General features: G+C 39.9%; 2 protein-coding genes across 5 annotated transcripts in view; one reads left to right on the forward strand and one right to left on the reverse strand.

Moving 5' to 3' along the window:
* The window catches only part of OPA1 (OPA1 mitochondrial dynamin like GTPase), a 47,884-nt gene extending 37,512 nt beyond the window's left edge, over positions 1-10,372 (reverse strand). Inside the window, exons 1-7 of one of the 4 annotated variants that reach the window (XM_066193328.1) lie at positions 10,265-10,372; positions 6,962-7,280; positions 6,567-6,663; positions 5,188-5,295; positions 3,936-3,989; positions 3,013-3,080; positions 110-208 (exon numbers count right to left, since the gene is read on the reverse strand). In XM_066193328.1, the coding sequence (XP_066049425.1) occupies positions 110-208; positions 3,013-3,080; positions 3,936-3,989; positions 5,188-5,295; positions 6,567-6,663; positions 6,962-7,280; positions 10,265-10,293 (774 nt within the window). In that variant the 5' untranslated portion in view covers positions 10,294-10,372. The remainder of the gene's footprint in view (positions 1-109; positions 209-3,012; positions 3,081-3,935; positions 3,990-5,187; positions 5,296-6,566; positions 6,664-6,961; positions 7,281-10,264) is intronic. The other 3 variants (XM_066193329.1, XM_066193330.1, XM_066193331.1) reach the window with 3 other exon arrangements.
* A 3,615-nt stretch (positions 10,373-13,987) lies between these two features.
* Positions 13,988-22,600, forward strand: part of ATP13A4 (ATPase 13A4) — a 36,682-nt gene continuing 28,069 nt past the window's right edge. Inside the window, exons 1-2 of the mRNA XM_066193332.1 lie at positions 13,988-14,050; positions 21,554-21,727. Coding sequence (XP_066049429.1) covers positions 13,988-14,050; positions 21,554-21,727 — 237 coding nt within the window. The remainder of the gene's footprint in view (positions 14,051-21,553; positions 21,728-22,600) is intronic.

Genomic DNA, 22,600 nt, shown 5'->3' on the forward strand with positions numbered 1-22,600 from the left:
AATTATTTGCGTCCACAATTTAATTAGTTAGATTTGTCTAGCTCAAATGCAGAGAGCTGAAGTGTTTGATTAGAGTGAATGCAGAACATATGGTCCCCTAAGCCATCACCTTGCGCTTCTGCTGGGAAGAGAAGCCAGCGGCTCTGCGTGCTTCCTCTTCGTGCTGCTGGATTTGCTGTTGTAACAGAATGAGCTCCCCAAGCAGGCCCTGCCGGGAGTTCATAATAAAAAGGAGAGGAAAAATTTGGAGTGTAAGGAAAACAAAGTTAAACCAAAAGGAATGACAAAGACAGATGAAAATCAGGTGTGAACGAGTCAGTTCAAACAAAAGTGAAATTTTATTAGCAAGATCTCTTGCTAGCTGGAGTGGATAGAGCCAGCAAAACCATGCATTTTGCAAATCCAGGTACAACAAAGCAACCAACATTTAGCTATGTTTTACAATCATATTCAACTTTAAGTAATCATCTAAATATCTCACAAATTCTATCTATAACTATCTTAGCTTTAAAATATTATCAAACTGTTCAGTTCAGCTTTTTCAGTAGAAGTTCTTTAGAGGTTTTTTTGCTTAGTTTTTATTCCTCGCAAAATACGGACAGCTTATAAAAAGATGATTTTTGTCTGCTACTTAACTTTCTCAAACTAGCAGAAGAAAAATAGTTCCTCAAACATAAAAAAAAGATAAAGCTCCCTCTCCACTTCTGTAACACACTGCAGTTTAAATTCATGCTGTCATAGCCCTTCTTGATCATTCCAAAAATCCCTAAAACTTGATGCTTATTCTTTGACCCATTTAGTACTTTCACAAAGTTAAGTTTTCTCTCTTCTCCCTCCACACCAAACAATCCTATAATGCTGAGCTGTCTTTCAAAATTCGTTGAGAAAGCATCTACCAGAAATTTATGAACTGTTTATTTCAGAGAATGCAGAGAAAAATATTAATGAACTATTTAAATAAAGCTCTTTAAAAATATAATACAACTTCTAAGAAAACATTCAGTGAAATGAAATGTTTCAAAAATGTACTTCAGGAATCAAAACAAGCTGTGAAGTAGAACTTTGGTGTAAGAATTCAAGACATCCATCATCAAGGTATACATTTGTTGCACGAAATACACACACAGGCATGTACACATGAGGATAAACAACACAAGAGAATGGATAAAACAAGAGACACAATCAAATTACCAAATATAAACATTGGTTAAACAGTGATTTGTATAATTTGAAGCATAGCAAAACCTTCTCATTTGCATTTTACTGAACCACTTTCAGATTTAATAAATGCCTCTAATGCCAGACCAGCAAATGCACTAGAACTATGCCAGGAACTCAGGCAAAGTATTTCGTTACTACACAGCAGCAAGGAGAGGAAGCCTCATGGCCACATTTAGTATTAGAAGAACAATAATAATATGTTGCCATTTTGCAGGTAAGGAAACTCTCAGTATGACCCAACACATTCCCTTTAAACATTATGCTATGGTTCCAAAAATACAAGAAAAAACACTGAACAAAATCTGCCATGAAGGCCTTTCAGCATTTAAATAGGAAATGTAACAGAAATTTGAAGTCACCAAATCTAATTATTTAATGAGCAATTCCTTTTAAAAACAACTGATACATGTCACTCTTATTCCACAATAAAGTATGAAAAGAATCCTTTCCAACTACAGCCACACAGTTTAATAAAATATTCAAATTAAAAACCTGATCATTAATTAGCAAATTGACAGTTTCTTATCAGATATAATTATTAGACCAGAAAAAATTTTCTTAATCATATTGATATAATCTGGTGATACTTTCCATACCACAGCCTAAGTTAAAATGCAGATATCACTGCATCCAAAACAAGCACAGGATCCTAACAAGTTTTATGATATTACTGGTAGTCAGTTAAAGTGTCAGTTATTTCAATTAACAGAGACAATAAAGTAAGATGGCCACTTCTTCACAAATCAACAGTAAGGCATTCTTTATGTTTTACACGGTGAAACCTGTGCTAAGCAATCACTCTGGAGAAAAATATAGACAGTTTACAGACAGAGGGGAAATAAAAAGCTAGGTTAATTCTCATGTAAAAATCCATCACTGTTCTACAGGGGGAAAAATGGTTGTAAGATGTGAGCTTTGTACATGTTTCACTATATATTACCATGCAGAATTAATGTAGAATAAATGTATACATGCCTGCATATACAGAAAGGTTGTTTGTGGAAAAGCCCCAGTTATAGTTCAGAAAGTTTCAGTTCAAAAATAACTATATGAAAATTTATAAATTCCGTGACATATATTGTTTTGTTTACATTTTTGTAAAGCAATTTTTAAAAATAAACACAGGAAAAAATAAAAATCCTTTAAAGAATGAGCAACATGACAATTTAGGAATTTAACAGAAATGTTCATGAAAACAAAAAAAAAACCAAACTTCACCTTCTTCAAGAAAGAAAGTGCTAAAACTTTAAGTTATCAAAATATAGTAACAATATTTTCCAGAGAATAGTAACAAAAATATGATGCATGCTTTATCTAGATGAAGAATGTAAAAAACAGATCATTGTGAGAAATGGAAATTCTTTAAGGCGGAAGTTCTTGAGTAAGAATTGCAACTCTGAAAATGTCAACAGAAATGAGGTTGCAAGAAGAAATGTTTAAAAATAAATATAAATGCCTAAACCAACTTCAGTAATAAATTATAAACTCAAGTGCCATGGAGACCATGCCCTGAAAAATTGGAAATGCACATACAATACCTAAAACCACATTCTTATTACAGACCAATATGCTTAATAATGCAATGACTAAACGTTCTCATGTCTGTCTTGTTTTTCCTTACACCAAAATATTTATTATCACTGTACTGCTTTTATATACAAAACCCAGTAAAGCATACTGAACTAATTTTCAAGCTGTTTCAAATGAACTTCCGCATTGGGCTACTGATGCACTTTCAAACAATAAATACGAGTTTAAAAGACATTTTCAGGTTTGCAAGTGAGTAATTACCTTCTTGAACTGTTTGTCATTGTCATATCCCTGGTCAGTAGCCCGGAATGCTGTTTCTCCTGGAGAACCTAGGACACAATTACAGAAACTAATACTAAGATACAAAAGGCACTTCAAAACTCTCAAACTATACTTGATACAAAATTTAAGCTTCAACTCCTACGAGTTAGTAATTCAACAATCTTTGAAGTTCCTATAAAAAAATTCATCTTATGAAACTGAAGAAGAAAATTAGTTTAAAACTCATCTGAAATTCTTATATCTAGTTTATGACTCAGATTAGTTATATCACAAGGGAAGAGGCAGCTTCAGTTAGACTATTAAAAGTTCTCAAAATATTGTAGAATTAATTTTTGAGAAAGACAGAAGGATAATACAAGATCCACTGATGTTACTGTAATGAGAAAAAAAATCTTTCATATTGTAATGACAGGTTTTCAAAAGAAGTTTCTGGAACAAGTCTGAAATAAAAAGCATCTGCTAAGGACTGTGGCAGAGATTTATCAACCATTAATCTATTCATTCTCACAGGGGAGGACCTAGGTCAGGAAATGTTCTTCTCCCACAGGGTGGCTGGGCACTAGAACAGGCTCCCCAGGAAAGTCGTCACAGCACCAAGCCTGCCAGAGCTCAAAAAACTTTTGGACATCTCTCTCAGGCACATGGTGGGATCTTTAGGATATCCCTGAAAATGGCCAGGTGTTGGACTTGATGATCCTGCTGGGTCCCTTCCAACTCAGCCGATTCTGAGATTCTGTGATTCTATGAAGTATTTTTAAAATAGTTGGAAAGTATTTGTAAATCCCTTTTAAGTTGCTGTAAATAGTTGTATTTATATTGATAGTCACTCCTTAGTATTGTAGTGCTTTAACAGTTTGCTGTAAAAAGGCAGGTTAAGGGCAGGAAAAAGGGCTTTTACACACCTAACAACAGAAGTAGATCAGAAGCTCCTATGACTTCACTAACCAAATTGTAACCTGTGAAAAATCAGCAGAAGAGGGGAAATAAAAATTATAAACACAAAACAAAATGCAGAATAAAGATGAGGGATCTTTGTTTCATTTGGAGGACCACCCAATCATAAATGGCCACTATGCCAGTGTGAGTATAACAACAAGTAATAGGCGACATCTCACGATCAGTCAATAACACAATTTCAAACTGTTAAAATTTTAAACAGCCAAAATACATAGGAGATTGTAATCTACTTGTCACTTTGCTGAACTTGGCCCCTACTTAGATTCTTGCTGTGTTTGCAAGATTAATTAATTAGTTCTGCCACTGACAGTATTTTAAAGAAACAAATTAAAAAAACCCCACTTACGCACACTGATATGAAAATGTTTTTGAACATACTTAGAACAACGATATGATCCCTCACAGATAGAATCTTTATGAATACAAGTTTATGTGGTTTGATAATTACTAAGGTATATAATACAAATAATCTTGCAGTTTATTATAAGAATGAACGAAGTTTTCAGCTGTGTTCTTTAACATGTCAGATATGATGATCAAATCTAATTATTCTCAGTTTTAAAAAGCCCAGTGATAGTAATATGTCATTTAAGTCTGCCAAAACCTGAAAACCATTAAGTCTGCTACTGCCTGGATACACTGAATAGACAAATCATCCCTGTGCCTTTTCTGAAGGATTGAAAACCTTACCTGCTCCTTTGAAACACTGCCCCACCTAACTTAAATCTCAAAGCAAATTTTCCTGGGTCCATGATCATCATTCAACCCAGAAGAATACCTTTGTGATAAATCTCCTATTTCACATGCTTGCAACATAAAGAACCTTTGCTCTTAATAATTCAACTCTTCTCCTGTAACAGCTGTGATATTGCTACTGTCCAGTGATACTCTCACCAAGTTCTAGTTGGACACATCCAACTTCTCTGAATCACTGAAGAATTGAACTTTCAAGCTGTTTACAGTTGTACAAGAATTCTAGTTTTATATTCAATTTCACATTTTACTTCTCTGCATTTGCTACTAGAATTCTCTCTTTTAAAAATACATTACACTTACCTGTGTCCACAACTTTCTTAAGTGCAAACACAAACGTTTTCAGGATTCACTTTGCTTTACCATCTAAGGACATACCTATACCCTCATCATGAAATAGGTTCAGCTTTTGAAATTAAAACTTAGCTGAAAATTTGTTCTCACCAGGAGAAAGAAATCCTTTCAGTGAAGCAAGGCCCTCTCCAATCTTGTCAAAGTCAGGCAGAAGTTTGGCAAGGTCATCTGCATCAGGGAGGGCTTTGAGAAGTTTTTCTAGGAGAACAGTACAACAGTTAGTGAGTTGGGCCTTCTTCTATTATTTTTGTGAACAAAAATAGCTTAGGCTATAAAACCTAGCAACTGTTTCACCATGCGGCTTTTAAAAATTTATTTCAAAAAGTATGAAGAAGTTTCTTTCCACATGCACCTCCCCCCACTTCTGTTGGGAAAGACTATCACATCTGAAAAACCACTTGCTTTTTTAGACTTTGAACTTCATGATAAGTTGACTGCCTCAGGTACTTTACAATTGCTGAAAACTTATTGCTGCATTTTACCACATTTCATACATTATTCTTTCACATACTTTGTAGAGGATGTTTTTAAAATGTAAAACTGTAACTCTGCTTATGTCTTGAATCTTTTTAAGAAAAGCTTAGTTTTTAATTTTATAAACAAGCCAATTTTGTGATCCTCAAAAGTAAAAATCATTAGCTCTAAAGTACTATAAAAATGTAGTGTCCACTGGCAGCAAGAACAAGAAAAACTTGTATCTGTTTTCAAACTCTGCATTTATCTATGCAATACTCACACATAGCATGGAGGTTGGAACTAAATATCTGTAAGTTCCCTCCCAAACCAAACCATTCCATGATTCTGTGCAGTAAAATATTCATAGAGATTATTTAAAGAAAAAAAAAAAAAAAAAAGAACACCACGTTTCTACCCTGCATATAAAATGTCAGTGCTTGATTTTCAGATTTCTGCCTTCCATCTAAAAATACACAAAAGCCTCTACTGAAACCTGAAGGCTCAGGAAAGCAAGTCTCTATTTTTCCATTTCCTTTTCTTCTGTATCTTCAAGATAATTTTGTAGATAGGCAGGTTCACTATTCTGCATTTTCAACTGGTCTCTTACTCACACAAATTTTTTAGTGATCTATTTATATCTTCACTTGTAAGTCATTCATATAAAAAGAAAGAACTTCCTGCAAAATACTACCAAAACCTGTGAGTTCCCTTGATCATGCTGCAACTCTCCTTTCACTAATGGGATTATATGGCTTTATGAAATTACTAAGAACATTCTCAAATAACAGGATGCATTAGGGAATAGCCATGCTAAACAGAGCTTAATTTCTTCTTACAAACACACTAATACAAATGCCTTGGTGAAAGACACACAAAACTCCAAAAATAAAAGTCCACTCAGATTACATCTGAAAAGCTACTCCTGGAGTGAGGCCCTGAGGACCTAGACTCCTATGTTTAAAGTTTTACACATGTCAGTCTTTAGACAGAGTAACATCATGGGTTTGTGATACCGAAGTCAACAAGTTCATCAAGCTCCCAAATGAAGTCAGGAACAATCCACTTATATTCCTCCAGATCTGGAATCATGTCCTTCCACTGCTCATATGTCTAACAGAGAAAGGAAAAAAATCATGGTAGAAAGAGAAATGTACATAGAGAAGTGTATGAGCAACTACTACCTACACATAACACATAATAACCCATCATCTTTAGACATGAGTAGTACTTTGATCTTTTAAGATCTACAGTAGTTTTCCAAACAATGTTCTCCATATTCACTCATCTTTATTACCATCACTTAAACCAAGCAATCGTATCTTGTATTTTTGTGACTGTATCAAGAACTTGTTTTGAAGTCTACAATAACAAAGACAAAAAGCATAAAGTAGATTCCAGAGATAAATACCTTCTTAGCCGTGTAGCCACCTCCTACTGCAGATCCCAAGATGAGATAGCGAACTTTGAGAAGCCTGGAAGCTAATCTGGCCAGCCAAAAGTTCCTGTGGGACTGGAATCCATGTTTGACACTTAAAAGTTTTGTTTTGTGAAAGGGAAGACGATTCAGAGAAGAGAACTGCTGGATGGATATCCTTAATGGAGGTCTCTGGAACTTGGAACTTGGGTAGCAGGGATGATGGATACTTCGGGAAACGAGGTGCAGGTTTTGAAGGGGTGATTTTCTTTTTATTGCACAGCTGCTATTTGCTAGGCTCTGGCAGATGACACTGAAAGAAAGAAATAAAAAATTTAACTGATTTCTTCAACATACCATTAACTCAAACATCTCTTTAGAAGTGATCCACATGGTATTTTAGCTGGTTACAGATCATCTTATTACATCACCCTGCATGCATAATTCCCAGCTACTACTGCTATGGTTATGAGGAAAATAAATTTCTATTTATAATAAATATAAATCACTATTTTTAGTGATTATAGACACAAAACCTTAACTACAAATTCCGAAGTCTGTTATGAATTACATTTAACTTTCACACTGCAATAAGGCAAATAACATGTGTGTGGTAAAGCATTGTTTGGGCTAACAGTCCTCAGAAGACTTGCAACATATAAGAAAACTTCACAGTTTGGCCTGTCTTATTCTCTAAATGAACTTTTAGAGAACATTAAGTTAGTATGGGATTTTCAAACTTTTAAAAAACCCAATACATAGAAGAAAATCCATTGTAGAATACATTTGTCCTATTTTGGCCAGGCAGATTCACCTTTGGAACTGAAGCATGTGCTAAACGATATCTTTCAGTTCCTTTCACTTGCTGTAGTTCTAGGACTACAAGACTCTGGTTTTGTCTCGGGTCATGCAGAGACAAGATTAGTTCTGGAGATGACTGCACCACGTGCATTGACACTTTCATGAAGGAATTCAGACTAAAGAGGGAAAAGTCTGGAAGATCTGACACTGAGAGCAGAGCTGAGCCATGAAAAGCACATGTTAAAACACAGGAGACTTATCAATCCTGCCTATGTTAGGCAAACACATGGCCTGGAATAAAACTTGTGTACTTTTGATTACACTATCTGCACACTGCAACAGTTTGAGGTAATTCTGTTAGTTTAGGGAAAGGATAACTGGTCTGAAAAGGTAATTTCTTCTGTAATTTTTTGGATGTACCATCACATCAGAATGGTTAATATTAAATCTTTTAGTGAATGCAAAATATGTGTGAAATTATAGGCCTGAAATTTTAAAAGCTGAAATGAAAGCTTGTCCTTTGATGCCTTTTTCAGGGTTTTCAATAATATCAAGTGCATTTACTTCCAAATGGAACAAACAAACAAAACACACACACAAAAACGCAAGTCCTACATATCACTGAAATGGCAAATTATTAATCCCACAATCCTAAAACATTTTAAACAAACAGATTTTAACAGAAACAAGTGAATCATACTTCATGGAAAATATTCCACCACTTCTTAATAACATGATCTATCACCTATACAGTTCTTTGCCTCCAGATTTTCAATGTACTAGAGATGACAGGCAGTTCTTCATGTCCAAAGGAGTGAAATACTTTGTCATAAAAAGGACTTTTAATCCAGAAACTGAGCTTTTAGACGGTAAGTCAAAAAATCAGAATTCAGACATTCTTCTGTCTTAAAGACCAATTTGGCTGATGATCTAAGTTTAGAAATTTCCTGTAGTGCAATGGAAAGCCCAATAAAGGAACTCCAGGGGCTGCTCTGTAAGTGCTCGTTCCTCAGTCACTATGGCTATAAGGACAACCTTTGCTGCTGTGCTAAACTATCTCTGCAACGCTGGGCTTCGGCAATGAGAAACTGAGAACCCAGAAAGAGATTAATAAGCAGGAACAGAACAATCCCAAAACCAGTAAAGCATTTCTCTCCTTGGACGTGGAACTACAACAGGCTCAGAAATTAACTACAAGCAGAACCAATACGAAGTGCCTCTATCTGAAATGTTTTATTTCCCAGTTTTAAAACAGGGAGTAATAAGCCTGTATGAAGCATGTCAATGTCCGGGCTGTTCATTATTTTGTTTTGCAGCCATTACCATTTCACAGATATTTATTGTTTTCAGCAGAGACCATGTGGTAGCACACACTGTGACAGTCATTCCTCATTACCCATCTTCACCTGGGCTGAAGGCATTTTGTGTAGTATTATGTAACTTTCTTCTCTGTGATTTTTCTTTTAGAACATTGTGTTTTATAGCATTCAGCCTGCGTGTTTAAACTGAAAGAAAAATTGAATTCCATTACAGTCTTCTGGTAAAACCTAGATCCACAACTTCCTTTGGAGTGTCATTGCATATTCCAAACTCAACTGCTTTACTTGCACATCTGAAATCTTGTAATTCATTAGAAGCCCCACTACTCCTCCATCACACCAAAACTTCCATTTTCTATTTATTTCCTCTCTCCTCCTGCTGCTAAGTCTTCTGATGAATACTGACCAAAAAATCACCTCGAGCTCTTCTATGAAAAGTACAGCCAGATTGAAAAGGATGGCAAAACAATGCTATTAAATGAAGTCCTTAATGAGTTCCAAATTTCAAGCCTCTGCAACGTTGGTTTTAACAATAACAAAACCCATCCTTCCAGACACGAGTAGCTCTGCCTGGTTACAGGCCTGCAACACTGCACTGAGATTACAAATGTCTTGTGAAACACAAGAAAGTGGCCTGCAATGCCTGTGACTACAAAGCAAACATAACCCAACAAAAACCACGGTGGCGTTTTCTTTCTCATTCAGCACTAGACAACGCTGATTTTTCCTACAGCTGCTCCCAAATAGGGGCTGGAACTAGATGATCTTCACGTTCCCCTTCCAACCCAAACCATTCCATGACTCTAAGAAATCTGCCAAGAATATCACGCTACTATCCACCATTCACCGCTCCAGGCTGGAATGGTGTAGCAGAACGGTGAAAACAAGCGGCACGCAAGGAAGCTGCCGGGAGGGACACGAAAGCGGCCCGAGCTCCCCAGGGCGAGAATGCGGGAGAAGCAGCTCCCTTCTACATGCACCGCCTCCCCCAGGTCCCAGGGGAGCCGGAGGATGGGAAGCTGCCCAGCCCGGGGGTACCAGGCTGCCGCCGGCAGCAGCCTCAGGCCCAGCGCTGCGCCACTGACACCCGCACCTCGCACCTCAACCCGCCGTGCTGCTCCGCCTCCCCCGCGGGTGCCAGGCCCGCCTGCAGCCCGCCGGGGCCCGTCCCGCTTACCAAGCTGCCGCCGCTCGCGTCCGCCACATGGTAAGGGCCGGGGTGGGGGGAGCGGGAGCGGCCCGGGAGCCGCAGGGGCGGCCGCGCTGAGGGCAAGGGCAGCGGCAGCCGCTTCCGGGCACCGCGGTCCGCGCCCCGCCGGAAACCGCGCCTCACCGCGCCAACGTTCCGGGCTCGGCGGCCGAGGAGGAGGGAGGGTTTAGAGGGAGCACCGCGGGGGCTGGTCGGTCAGGAGCGGAGCGCCGGGAGTGCTGGGTCTGCCGCGCGTGGGTCATGGACCCTCACTCTTGGATCAGGGATCCCTCACACTTGGATCCTAGATCCCCGCACCGGGATCGTGCATCCCTCACACTTGGATCAGGGATCCCCGTGCCGGGATCATGGATCCCTCACGCCGGGGTCCTGGATCCCCGCACCGAGCTCTGTGCCCCTCTCACAACCCTGTCATCGCATCGCCGTGTCGTCCCTGTGGCCCTGGCTCCCCTCGGGCACCCCAGCGCGGCCCGGCCCGCCTGGCAGGCCTGGAGAGGGCGGTGAGGTGAAGCGCAGCCCGGATGGTGGAACTGGGTCTTCTACACTGTTCCAGATAAGGTTCTGATAACAGCTGCTGTTGTGTCTGGGGAGTGCATGACGTGGGTGGCAGCGTTTTCTTGAAAGCTGGAAAACACAAGGTGTTTCTCAGTGGGCTTCTGTGAGTTATTGGGGTTTCTTTCTGGCCACTTTGAAGCAGGAGGCAAAGGAGGCACCAGAAGAGCTCATCAGCTCCATCCATCTGCCCTCACACAGGATCACCTCTGGTTAGGTCATTTCTGAGCAGTGCATGCCACACCTGCCCCTAAACACCACAGACATTGGAGTGTTCACCTGGCAATGCCAGTGCTTGCTACTTTAATAGAAAGTATTCCCTTGTGCCTGATCTGAATCTTTCTTGTAACATGTCCACAGTGGTCCTGGATAATACTACGTTCTCCAGTTATGTGTTTGAAGACTACCGCCATGGCTCTTCTCAGTCTCCTTTCTTTAGATAGAACAACACTAAGTGCCTCTTCCGTATTTTACGAATCCTTTGTCATTCTTCTCGGTGCTCTCTTGTGGACTGTCACCAGCTGATTCACAGCTTCCTTTCTGTAATGTGGCCAGAACGGGGTGTTACATGCTGAGAAACAGAAAATGAGATTTGGGGTGCTTTAGAGGTCAGGCTTCTGTTTATACTGTGAGATTTTTCAAAGCAAAATAAATTGCCTAAGAATGACATAATATATACATGTATTTTTAGGACTGAGATAAATGTTGTTGGGGTGAGGTGAGACACATGTTCTCTTGCTTGCCTTAGCTTTGTGACTATTTATTTCTAAGTTTAAGGGACTATATTTTAAATCCTACTTTGCTTTTATATTTTAGCTTGACCAGTTGTTTTTGTAATTTTTGTATGATTTTTTAAGGCAAGTTTCAATTTAAAAATATGAATGATGATACTCCAGAGGACATGCTAAAAAATAACTTTTTTATGAATAAAGACCATGTAATTCTTACTCCAAACAGTAGAGAGCATCATATAACTAAAGCTTCCAATGCAGGCTACTTTTTCTTCAGGCAATTGTGAACAAGCTTAAGAAAATGAACAAATGTCACCATCGTCTTTGGTTCTAGATTAATACTGTGATGAATTATTATGACAGATTGTTAGAATATGGAAATGATGTACGTTTTGCACCTTTAACCTTTTTTTTCTTCGTTTTCAGTTGTGAAGGTATAAATACTCCCATAGGGGTGTTCTCTAGGAGTGCAGAACACCTTGGAGCTGGAATAAAACTACAAATAGTGAAAAGATTGTATGAGCCTTTATTCTTCCCTGGAGATCCTGCTTTGGTGGGATGTCTGCATCTCTCATCTTTGTGCCAGAGCAACCAAGGACCCCTGCTGCACCCTAGTCTGCTAAAGACATTAGAAAGAGCAAGGGTGATGTTTGGCAAAGCAGCAAAAGCTGACCAGGCAGAAAAAGTGCGTGTGACAGTCCTGTTTTTCAACTCTGGCACCTCCCAAAATAATGGGTTGTTTCCCAAAATCATCAGCCCGCCTTAGAAAAGGTGCCTTTGCTGTTGTTTCCTGTTACAGCTTCTAATAGCAATGCTCATTTTCCGTATCTCATCAGGTTTATCAGAAATGGACTTTAATATGTTCTTTCTTTCAAAGTTTTAGTTTATACTGTGACACTCATATAATAACTAGAGTTCCCTTTGCTCAGTCTCAGAAGAATAAAATGGTAAGTTGAGAGGCTTAGACTAAACAAGTTGCAGTGGGAGGAAGGAGAGGGTAGCACTGAAGTTGAGTCTGGAGAGAACCTTGATCTTGTGCAATAAATCGCCCTTACACAGCTTAGTACAGATATATCCTTGTCAGTCCAGCCTCTGGTCTGGGCTCCTTTTGGAAGTGTGGTAGGTGTCGAGGCGGAACAACTTGGCTCCAGTGCTTATCACCGGCATTTTCAAACACATCTGTTCCTGTGCTGTGCATAGGTGCACATCTGTTTGTATCAACTGACCTAATTCCTTCATTTTCTCTTCTCTGTTTCCTGCATTTCTCCCTTTCAGTTTCTCTGAGCCTGCCTGCTGAAGGATATGCAGTGGTCTTTCTTGTTGCTTGTACAAGTCCATGCCTCATGGTAGCAAAATGCTGAGGAATAGGAACTGACTTGATGCCTCTTGGTCTGTTTCAGTCACCCTAGAAGTAATGTTTCAGTTTTCTTAACATGCTTGCTGGAAGAACAGGTTTGCCTTTCCTGACCTCACTTCTAAAATATTTCTTGTGTAACTTCTTAAAAAGTAGCAAAGTACAAGGAAATAGTAGTGAAATGGGAATGAATCACAAGACTAATCAACAAATGCAGCCCAAAAAAAAAGGAGGTGGTAAAACTCTCAGTGTTGTTTTCCTGCCAGCTTCCTTTTGGCTCTGATTTAAAGGTCAGAGACATCTTATCCAGCTTACTGACATCAGTGGGAAACTCCAGTTTTTAACTCAAGAGTGAGTAAATAACATCAGTGAGTGATGTCTCCCAAAGCTATATGGCAAGGTCAGAAGACATTCTATGAGGATATTCTCAATAATGAATAAAGGTCCTGATTGCAGATCCTACCTGGCTGAATTCTGACACACAGTCCATATGCATAAATCCATCAGCACAAACTGGGGCCCCTTTTTACAGTACCAGAGCTTGATTTATTTTCCATGGCATGTGTGGGGATCACTGCTAGACACTTAGTTCAGACTGGTTGCTAAGAGTGTTAACAACAGCAATGCCTATTTTGTTTCTTATTTGGACACACTCCTGGTCTCCAGTGATTCCATAATCTCTGGAAAAATACTCCCCTCTTGCCCTCCCCTAAAAGTTTTGTGCCAACAGTGCTTGCTCGCACCTACCAGAGTTATGCCCTGGAGTCATATTGTGGCAAACACTTGTAAGATTGGAGTTTTTCTGTCTTGCATTGTTTTTGAGTGAATTTTGCATGAACCCTCACAATTGCTAAACTCCAACAACAGAATGGAGGGAGGAGGGATAAAGTGTTACCTGCTAACCCCAGAGAGGGAGGAGCTCCCTACTTCAAACATCATCAGAATTATAAGGAAGGTGTGTACTTAGAGCACTTCCTCAATATAGAAGTTCAAGCACACTATGCTGAAGACCTGTCCTGAGGGTGCTGTAGAAAGTCTCCAGAGGGTCATTTCATGGGGGAAAATCCTGCCAAGAACCACTATGCACAGCTTAACCAGGGAGAAGAGAATGAGATGGTGAGTTGTATCTCTGTCTAGGTCTTTCTCAGCTTGAAGCAGAAGGTGGCACCTGTTCTGCAATAAAATGCTACAGACTGTAATTGAGTTATTGGTGGTTGGGGTGTTTCCTTGGCAGAAACATACAGTTGGAAAGGGATTTTTTTTTTTTTTTTAGCAGAAAGAAAATAAGGTTGTCTCCATTCAGTTTAACCAGTTATCCCCTCCAACAGGGGATGATGGCTAAACAGATTATTCATGTGGTATTACAAATCTAGGTGGAGGTGGTTTAATATGAGCTTGAGGGGTGGGCCAGACTGGCATCCCCAACCATTTGACAGCTGGATCTCCAGGATCACCTCCAGTTAGAGAACTGGAAACCTTGGCTTTCTCCTAAACATAAAAACACCTGTTATGTTTGCATAAATTACTGGCAAATGCAGTCTGTTGAATCGCCAACACTATCTTAGGAGCTGGGATTCCTAAATACAGAACTACTATATCTCTTTCCAGAGTTTCACAGGCAGAAATGTGTTTGCATGCATTTTGTAGCATCTGGAAATAAGTCCTATGTTTATACAAAATCTCTGGTCTCCTTCATGGCACTGCTCTTAAATAGTAATGTCAGCACACAATTGAAGTGTATTCAGAGCTTCTGAGCTGCTTTGACATTACTGTGTGTTATGAGTCAGCTATTCTCGTGGTTTCTGTCCCTCTAATATATTCTGGTGGAGATATCAGATCCATGATGCAGCTGTACATCAACAGTTCTTAGGCATATCAGGTAAATGCAATGCTTCTCAAAATTCTTGTGCTGCAGAGCCACTGGACTACTGCTGTAAGTGCTTGCAGGATTTCAATAGCATAGCTATTGAAACACAGTCACTTACAAGTTGACACAACTGTTTACTTTCAGAAATCCTGGAGAAATCTTCAAAATCTCCTCACTGAGGTTCCTGTTCTAGTGAAAGAGACTGTGTCATGTGCAAACATGGATAGCTGTTATCTTGCAAAAAAAATGTAGATTTTCAGACAGCTCCCTCAGCCATCCAGGGAAGGGAAGATGCCGCATTTTGCATAATGCAAACCTGGGGAATGCAGTAGAGAGTCACCCAGCAGCATCAGCTGAGCAGTGCAGGAAGCACAAGGCACTGGCTCCGAGGGTGGGGAATAATTAGCTCCATGCAATGCAGAACCCGACTGGCTCCGCCGCCCAGTTACTAAACCTGCTGGCAGCACCCCACTCCTGGCTCTAGCCCTGGTGCTGATGTGCCACTGCTCCCCAGCTCCAAACAGCTGCTGGGTTTGTGCCTCTGCTCCACCCTGCCCTGTCCTTCTAGGACTATGAACACCCTGTCGTGCTCTCACCACTATTACCACTGTCTCTAGCAATGCCAGAATTGAGCTGGAGCTAATTAGGTTTAAGTGGATTGTCTGGTGCTGTGTACAGTCACACTATTGTACCCGGAATGTTCACTTCCAGCTGTGCACTGCTGGAACACCCAAGCTGTGCTTGTATGGAGCCAGTTATACCAAGGATATTCTTGTTTCTCACCAATATCATACTGAGCCCTTGTGTCCTGCATCTGGTGCTTAGGAATCTACACTGTGAATTTGAGGTTTACCGTGCAAAGCTGCTATGTGTGCCCAGTGTTGAGTCAGTCTTCACTATGGATCCAGAGTGTCTGGATGACATGGAGAGCAGTTGCCATGCTCTCCATGCCTGCAGTGAGTATGATCAGTGCTCATTCACCTGGGGTTCCCAAATGGAAATTGAACGAAAAAGACTTGTAAAGCACTTGAGTAGAAAATGCAATTAAAACTGTGGCCAAATTATGCTAAATTAGGCAGGAATGCGTGTGTGTTTGTTACATAGATGTGAGAGAGAAAAAATGTATGAGATGGAGGAAGATATCCATGAGGATGTATGAGGTACTGTAAGAGGATGAGAAAAAAAGCAACGTGTGTATAGAAAGAGAGAACAGCTAATGTGTGTATTTGTGTGAAAGGAAAAAAGAAAGTAGTATGAACATGAGAGTAGTTGTGACAAAAGAGAAAAAGAAGGTTCTCTTTAAGTAGAGTGAAGGAGAATACATGAAGTAAAGAGAACTATTTTTTAAATTCAAAGTAATGAAAAATATTTTTTGATGTTGTTTTCAACAGTCAGTTTAATCTACCTGAACCAAATTATTAACAAGCAGTTCTTGACTTCTCAAACAAGATCAAATCTCTTGGTGTAATAACATAACAGCTGACACTGTACAAGCGCCTGTTCTTCCAGAGTGGAATAGTTCAAGTAATCTGAAAGCATGCGAGTAATTAATTTGAACTCTGGATGTGCAACACTTCCCTGTATTGAACCAGCTGTCCAGTTTGCTGAGGAGTAAGAAGAAATGCTTTGAAGTTTTTTCTGGTACAGCTTCTTTCTTCTTGGTACAGCTGAGGTGCTAGATAGTCCTGGATTTAAGAGTAATCACTCTGACTTAGGAAATATAACCTTATAGATCCTTGTATATACCTGTGTATGTCTTTGGGATTACTTTAGAATTGCTGCAGAACATTTGCTTGAATGAAAGTTCACTCTTCTGCTTTGCAGCTAAAACTTAGCAAAGTATATTCAGAGCATGAGATAAACTCTCCATAACCATTTGTAGTACCAGAAATATCTTAATAGTGCGAGAGAACTCTGGATACAGCAGCTTGCCTCAGAGTGGGCTAATAGTACGCTTTCCTTCAGAAAAGTCTGCTTGAAGATTTTGAGAAGTACATTTACTGTGGAATATGAAGAGGACAGAAAACCACAGCTTTATGCTCTCTGCCAATTTGATGTTCTTCTCTGCACAGCTTGGGAATAATCATTCCCTTTGCACAAAACCTAAAGTGTGAAGCTTAAGTCTTGCAGTGCAAAAGATTGTGATAGACTTTGGCTACTGCTTTGGGAAGGATTTGCCAGCAGCCTGTCTTCAGCATGTGTTCCCCCATTGCTTGTAGCTGAAGGAATGGGAGAACTGCAGTCAGTCAGCTGGTGAACCCCAGTTTATTGCTGCATCTTGGTAGCTTCTGCATCCTTTGAGATGCCATAATTCTGAAGGGAATCTGATACAGGAATTTTATATACTTTGAATTTGAAAAATATAAGTTTTAAAATTGAAATAAAATCTGAAAGGTACAATCTTGTTGCTAATGGAACAATAGAGAATGTCACTACTGGTTTCAGAGAGAACAGGAACAAACCTCTGATGAAACAGGTTCTGGTTGGTAAGAATGAGATTCAGTTATTAAATTGCTTGTGAAACTTAGCCAGTCTTTCAAGTCTAATCCTATTATCTGTTGTTATAGCAACAGGTTGTTCATAATAGGGTACCTGGTGTTGGGGTTGCCAGAAATATGACCATTCACAACCACTGTTTAGGCTCCCTGGTGGTAGCTACAGGCTTTGTTTTCACCGAAGAAAAAGGTGCCTGAATTTGTTTGACTTTTGCATTTAAATTCTGCTGTGCAGACGACCTGGCAGTTAGAGGCAATTTTTCTTTTAAAACTAAGTAACAAAGACTTGCTGGACACTAGAGTGATAAGGCCTTGAATGCTGGCTTTGTGTGATTGTAAAAGGAGCTAAGAACCTTACTTGCCAACTGAGCAGGTCTGGCAGCTTTTTCTATCCAATAATCCTGGCCCCTTCTTAGACCCTTCCCTCACAACCAAACCATTTTTTTACAGTCACTCCTTTGACTATTGTGAGTCTCAAGAGAAAAGGGGTGTTAACAGATGAGGAAACAACATTTTACTATATACAACAATTTATTAAAAATTATTCTATAGAGATGCGATGAACACTGTATACCCGCTTATTTTGTAGATGATGTCACCTCCTTTGAAATAATGAAAAGCCCTTTGGAGTCTTACAGACAGCTAATCTTCGCTTTATTTTCCACCATTTCCTAGTCTGGTGCACTCAAGAACCCAGATTACTTGACTGTGAACTGCTTTATATGTCAAATACAGCCATTGAACCCTAAAAACTTAGTGCATTAGAAAATTGGTCGAGGTGCAAATCTGTATTCATCAGACCATCTTCAAAAGAAGCATGTCTGCACCAGCACAGTGAAATGAAACACAGCAGAAGTTACTTCCTTAATAAGATAAAACTAACCTGACAGACATGCTCTCACTGCAGTTCTCTCACCAAGACTTCTGCCAGCCTTGAAGGTATTGTTTGCCATAGTGGATGAGCATTTGCTTGGAGATCTTTGTAGCAGAGGCCAAGTGAATCCTATATAAGCTTCAAGAATTTCTAAACCCTAGTTACTGTAAGTCATTCATGTGGCTAAACAAACCTGCGCCATGTGTGTGCCTGTTCCTCCCTTCTTCATGCACATTGTGGATACCTCTGTCTAATATTCACCTTTCTTGTGGAAGATAATAGTTTTGACAATTCTTCTAAAGAATTTCATTTTGACTTATCTGACAAGTGAGAAGTTTCTGCTTCAACAAGAAGTTATTCATGTATTAATTTCTTTTCTTTATGAATGCAGCATTCATTGCTATAATCCTTCCAGCTGAAAGCACAGGGCCAGAAAAATCTCCTCAACCTAACAGAACATTCTGTACTGAAGTTAAGCTTGAAAGGTTCTGGCTCAGGGAACTTTGGCACTAGTCAGATTTGGACCTCAATCTGTTTTCCTGCCTAGCTTTACTTCTCAGTGATGTGGCCCAGGTGACCAGCTCCAGACATTTCCAAACCATGGGAAATTATTTGCCTTGGCAGTAGATTCTTTCATGGACATCTTGATGCATCAGTTAACATCTTATGTTTATTTTTTCCCATCTTACTCCTTGTAGAACTCCTGAACAGCTATATTCAGAAATGTCACACTTATCAAGACATGAACCAACAAACCTGAACCAACATCTCTATTCTTATGGCAAATCATACCCTTGAGGGGTCAGAACAGCTCAATGGCATCCCTCTATCTATCTGCCTCTCTGTCTGTCTCAGGAAAATGCCTTGTGAGAAGCAGCAAGATCCAGCATACAGCGAAATTGATATCTTAAAGATCATCGTTTTTTCTTCCAAGATGAGCTGTTTTTCTTGTTTGCCTCTCTTCTGTATTTCAAGATGAGGAATACTGATGCATGCTTGGTTCTGGGGAATGTCTTGGAATCTATGGATTCAAATCACTTTTTGAGTTGAAACTACTCTGGAAAAAGGGCTTTAAAACATATGCTGACATAGGGGGCCTCAGATACATATATATTGGTGTATGGTTTCCTAGGCAAAAATACAGAGAAATACAGAGTTTGCTCTAGTTTTGTGGTTATGTTGTTATATCAGGCTTGGGAAACTATTGAACATTTCAGTGGAGAAGAACACTACCAACAGAAGATGATCCCAAATGTCTGCCAATCACATGCAGAGCATCCACCCTCTCTCTTCTTAATTCTATTAGTACAGCCTTGCTGACTTCTCAGACATCGCGTGTAAGACACAAAACCTGAAAATTAAAGGAGTGATTCACGGGCAGAAGCAAGATGCATATGGCAGCAATCCTGTTCTTCCCCACCCCGACATTCATGCCCATCCCAATTCAAAAATACTATTCCAGTTATTCCAGGTCCAGCCATATACTGAAGGAAGTCCGAAGGCGTGTTCTTTTAACAGTTCTTCCCTTAGGCATCTCTGTCTCCTTGGGACATCCTTTGCCTTGCTGACAAGCTGTGAAGTCTGGATCCAAGCATCTGGATCCTGCTAGTTAAGCAATTGCTGTGAGGAGTAAGTTCACCTTGTCCTATGTATTATTCTGTATGCTGGTGCTGACACTATTTCTTTAACCTTTTAGTTAAGGTTACAGCTAGAGAGAGTTGAATGGAGACCCTTTATCTGTTTATAGGAACACATGAATTTTAATTGCACATGACTGCCACACCAACTACCTCCTAGCAAGCTTGCCTGTCTGCTGTCCTCTATGGGCTTCCTTCTGTCTGCTGCAGACTTGCCTTATTCTCTGGATCTGCTCAGAGATTATAGAAGCCTTTGAAAATTCTATGTGTGCATCTCACAGGTGGTATAACCAGGTCCTGTGCAGTGCAGGCCACTTTCCTGTGTTGTTTACCATACTTTTTCCTCACAGTTGCCAACTTCTTTCCCTTAGAAACCTCTTGAAGATTGCCTAGAATGAGTCTGTCTTTTGGAGAATGCCACAGAGCATTTGTGCTGAGGCAGCATGTGGAACCACTGGGCAGGGCCTGCATTTCACATAACAAGCAAAGACACCAGAACAGAACCAGGAATTATGCATTAGTCATCCTTAAAATTACATTACCTTTTATTCTCACCTTATAAGTGGATCTTGCAATATCTGCGGCTGCAGATATCTGATCCTCAGAAGCAGATTGCACAGTTGCTGCAGATATACTCAGAAGAAGGGAATTGAGGAACCTTAACCCTTATGTTAGCAAATTCTCCTGGTCACCTGATGTAATTGCAGCTGTGAAATCTCCCATCTTATCTTAGGCTGCATCTTCTCTATAAATTCACTGTATACATTTCATTTCATGTTTACTAGGTCCGTGCTAGCAGTACTGAGAGGAAATTTGGCCATGGTACCAAGACCTGCAGCTCTTGAAATGTAATGCTGACAGACATCTCTTTGATGTTTTGGGCAAGTCACCTTGCCTCAATGTAACAATATCCCCAACTTTAAAAATGGAATAATAATACCTACTCATACAACTGAGTAGCTTCCTTTGGCCCTCTGAACATGTAAAGCATTCTGCAAGTGTTCATTAGATGTTCTTACTAACAGTTGTTATTATTATTATTATGATTATTATGATGATTATTATTATTACTATTATTACTATTATTTATATGTTAGGCCAATGGCACATTGGCAAGCTCCAAAATCACCATATTGGATCTGTCATGGAAGAGGGTAACAGCTACAAAAGCTGTGTCTGTGCCAAGTTGTGCACAGCAGCTCCAGCTGGTGCAGGCACACAGTGGCATTCAGCACTAAGCAGAGAGACTGGCTGAGTCTCTGAAGTGTAGGTGCATTAGTACAGACCACTGCTAGAGCAGGGGAGCAGCCCTTCTAGTACAGCAGCTCTGCACTGATCACCCACTATCCCCTGGTGCAGATGTACTTAAACTCTGCTCTATCTGAACCTTAAAAATGCTGGCTGTCAAATCTGAATTCCTGACTTGGAATAAAGTTATGCTTTACTATCATTCCTGCTCATGCACACACAAAACAGTGACTCATGCAGAGTTTCACAACTACATAAAAAATAGTGGTCAGATCTGGATTTTGTGAAGGTGAATGAAAAGTTCTGTTGAAGATGCAAGTTTTTGGTAATCATGTTTAAGACATGTAAAGCAGCCAAATAAAAGTTCTATGGCTTGTTTTCCATAATACCATACCTAACATTATCTACGGGTGAACAGTGAATGACAGGGAGGTATCGTATTCCAGGCATTTCTTTAGGAGAAATAGTAATGGTTTTCCTCTTCTCTTTGCTGTACAGGACATATTTGGCTACAAAACTCAAGGCTGCCGAAAGGCCTTGTGCATTGCTGGATACATCTTGTCCTGTGGGGCTCTGAGGCTGCTGTTTTACTGGAAGCCAGAGTGGGATGTGTGGGTAAACTGCATCCAATGCAGCTTGGAAGAAGCAGATACTGTTCTGCTTAGAACAACAGTAGGTGCCTACTTTAAACTTTTAATTAGTCCCTGGTAGGTAGCTATTTGGAAGGTGAGTTAACTGTAAGGTATCCAGTTAGCTGTAATCTCTTACATTGCTGGTTTCCTGCAATAATATCTTATGTGTACCACTGTTGATCCAAAGAATTTCAAAGTACTCCACAAATTATGTGTATGATGATGATGGGAATGGAGGGTAACAGCTGATCAGACAAGGTGAGAGACATTGGGGTGATAAAACCTGTAATATCTGTGGTTTCAAGACTGTCATCTGTTCTCAGTCCTCCTCCCTTCTACCATCCCTGTGCTTTCTACATTGTAGCCTTGTGCTCCAGGTTCTGAAGCATCTGTTTGTTTGGCAGTATCCAGCAGATCGCATTTCCCTCACTTGGCTGCTGTGGTGAAGATGTCCCTCTCTGCCAAAATTTATCTACTGGGCCAAATTAAAGAGTTGTCTAGCAATGTCCCCAGCAGCATCCAAGTGTGTCATGAGGGATCAGTACACAGAAGAGGCCAAGCCTATACTGCTTGTTTTCTTGGCTCTATGTTTCCATTTTCCATCAGCCCTTCCCCATGTCCAAGAAGCTTGCAATCCTGCAGTTAATGCTTTCAGAGCTGGTACATTTTGCTAGTAGTTTCCTGAAACAGGTATCTATCTGTTGAGGACTGTACTGTAGCACTCCAACATAAGCAAATCCTAGTTTTATTTCATGGAAGCTACTGCAACACTAAAAAAGCAAACTGAGACTTGCGTCTGAATCCCAGCTGAGCCTGAATACTCCAGAAGCTGGCAGGGATGGTTTACTTCCAGAAATTTGATTTTTTCTGCTTCAAAGATTCCTGAACAATGGCATTTTCAATGTTTGCAATT

Source organism: Chamaea fasciata, unplaced genomic scaffold (assembly GCF_029207755.1).
Source record: "Chamaea fasciata isolate MVZ Bird 193981 ecotype frontalis unplaced genomic scaffold, bChaFas1.0.hap1 SCAF_11, whole genome shotgun sequence".
NCBI lineage: Eukaryota > Metazoa > Chordata > Aves > Passeriformes > Sylviidae > Chamaea > Chamaea fasciata.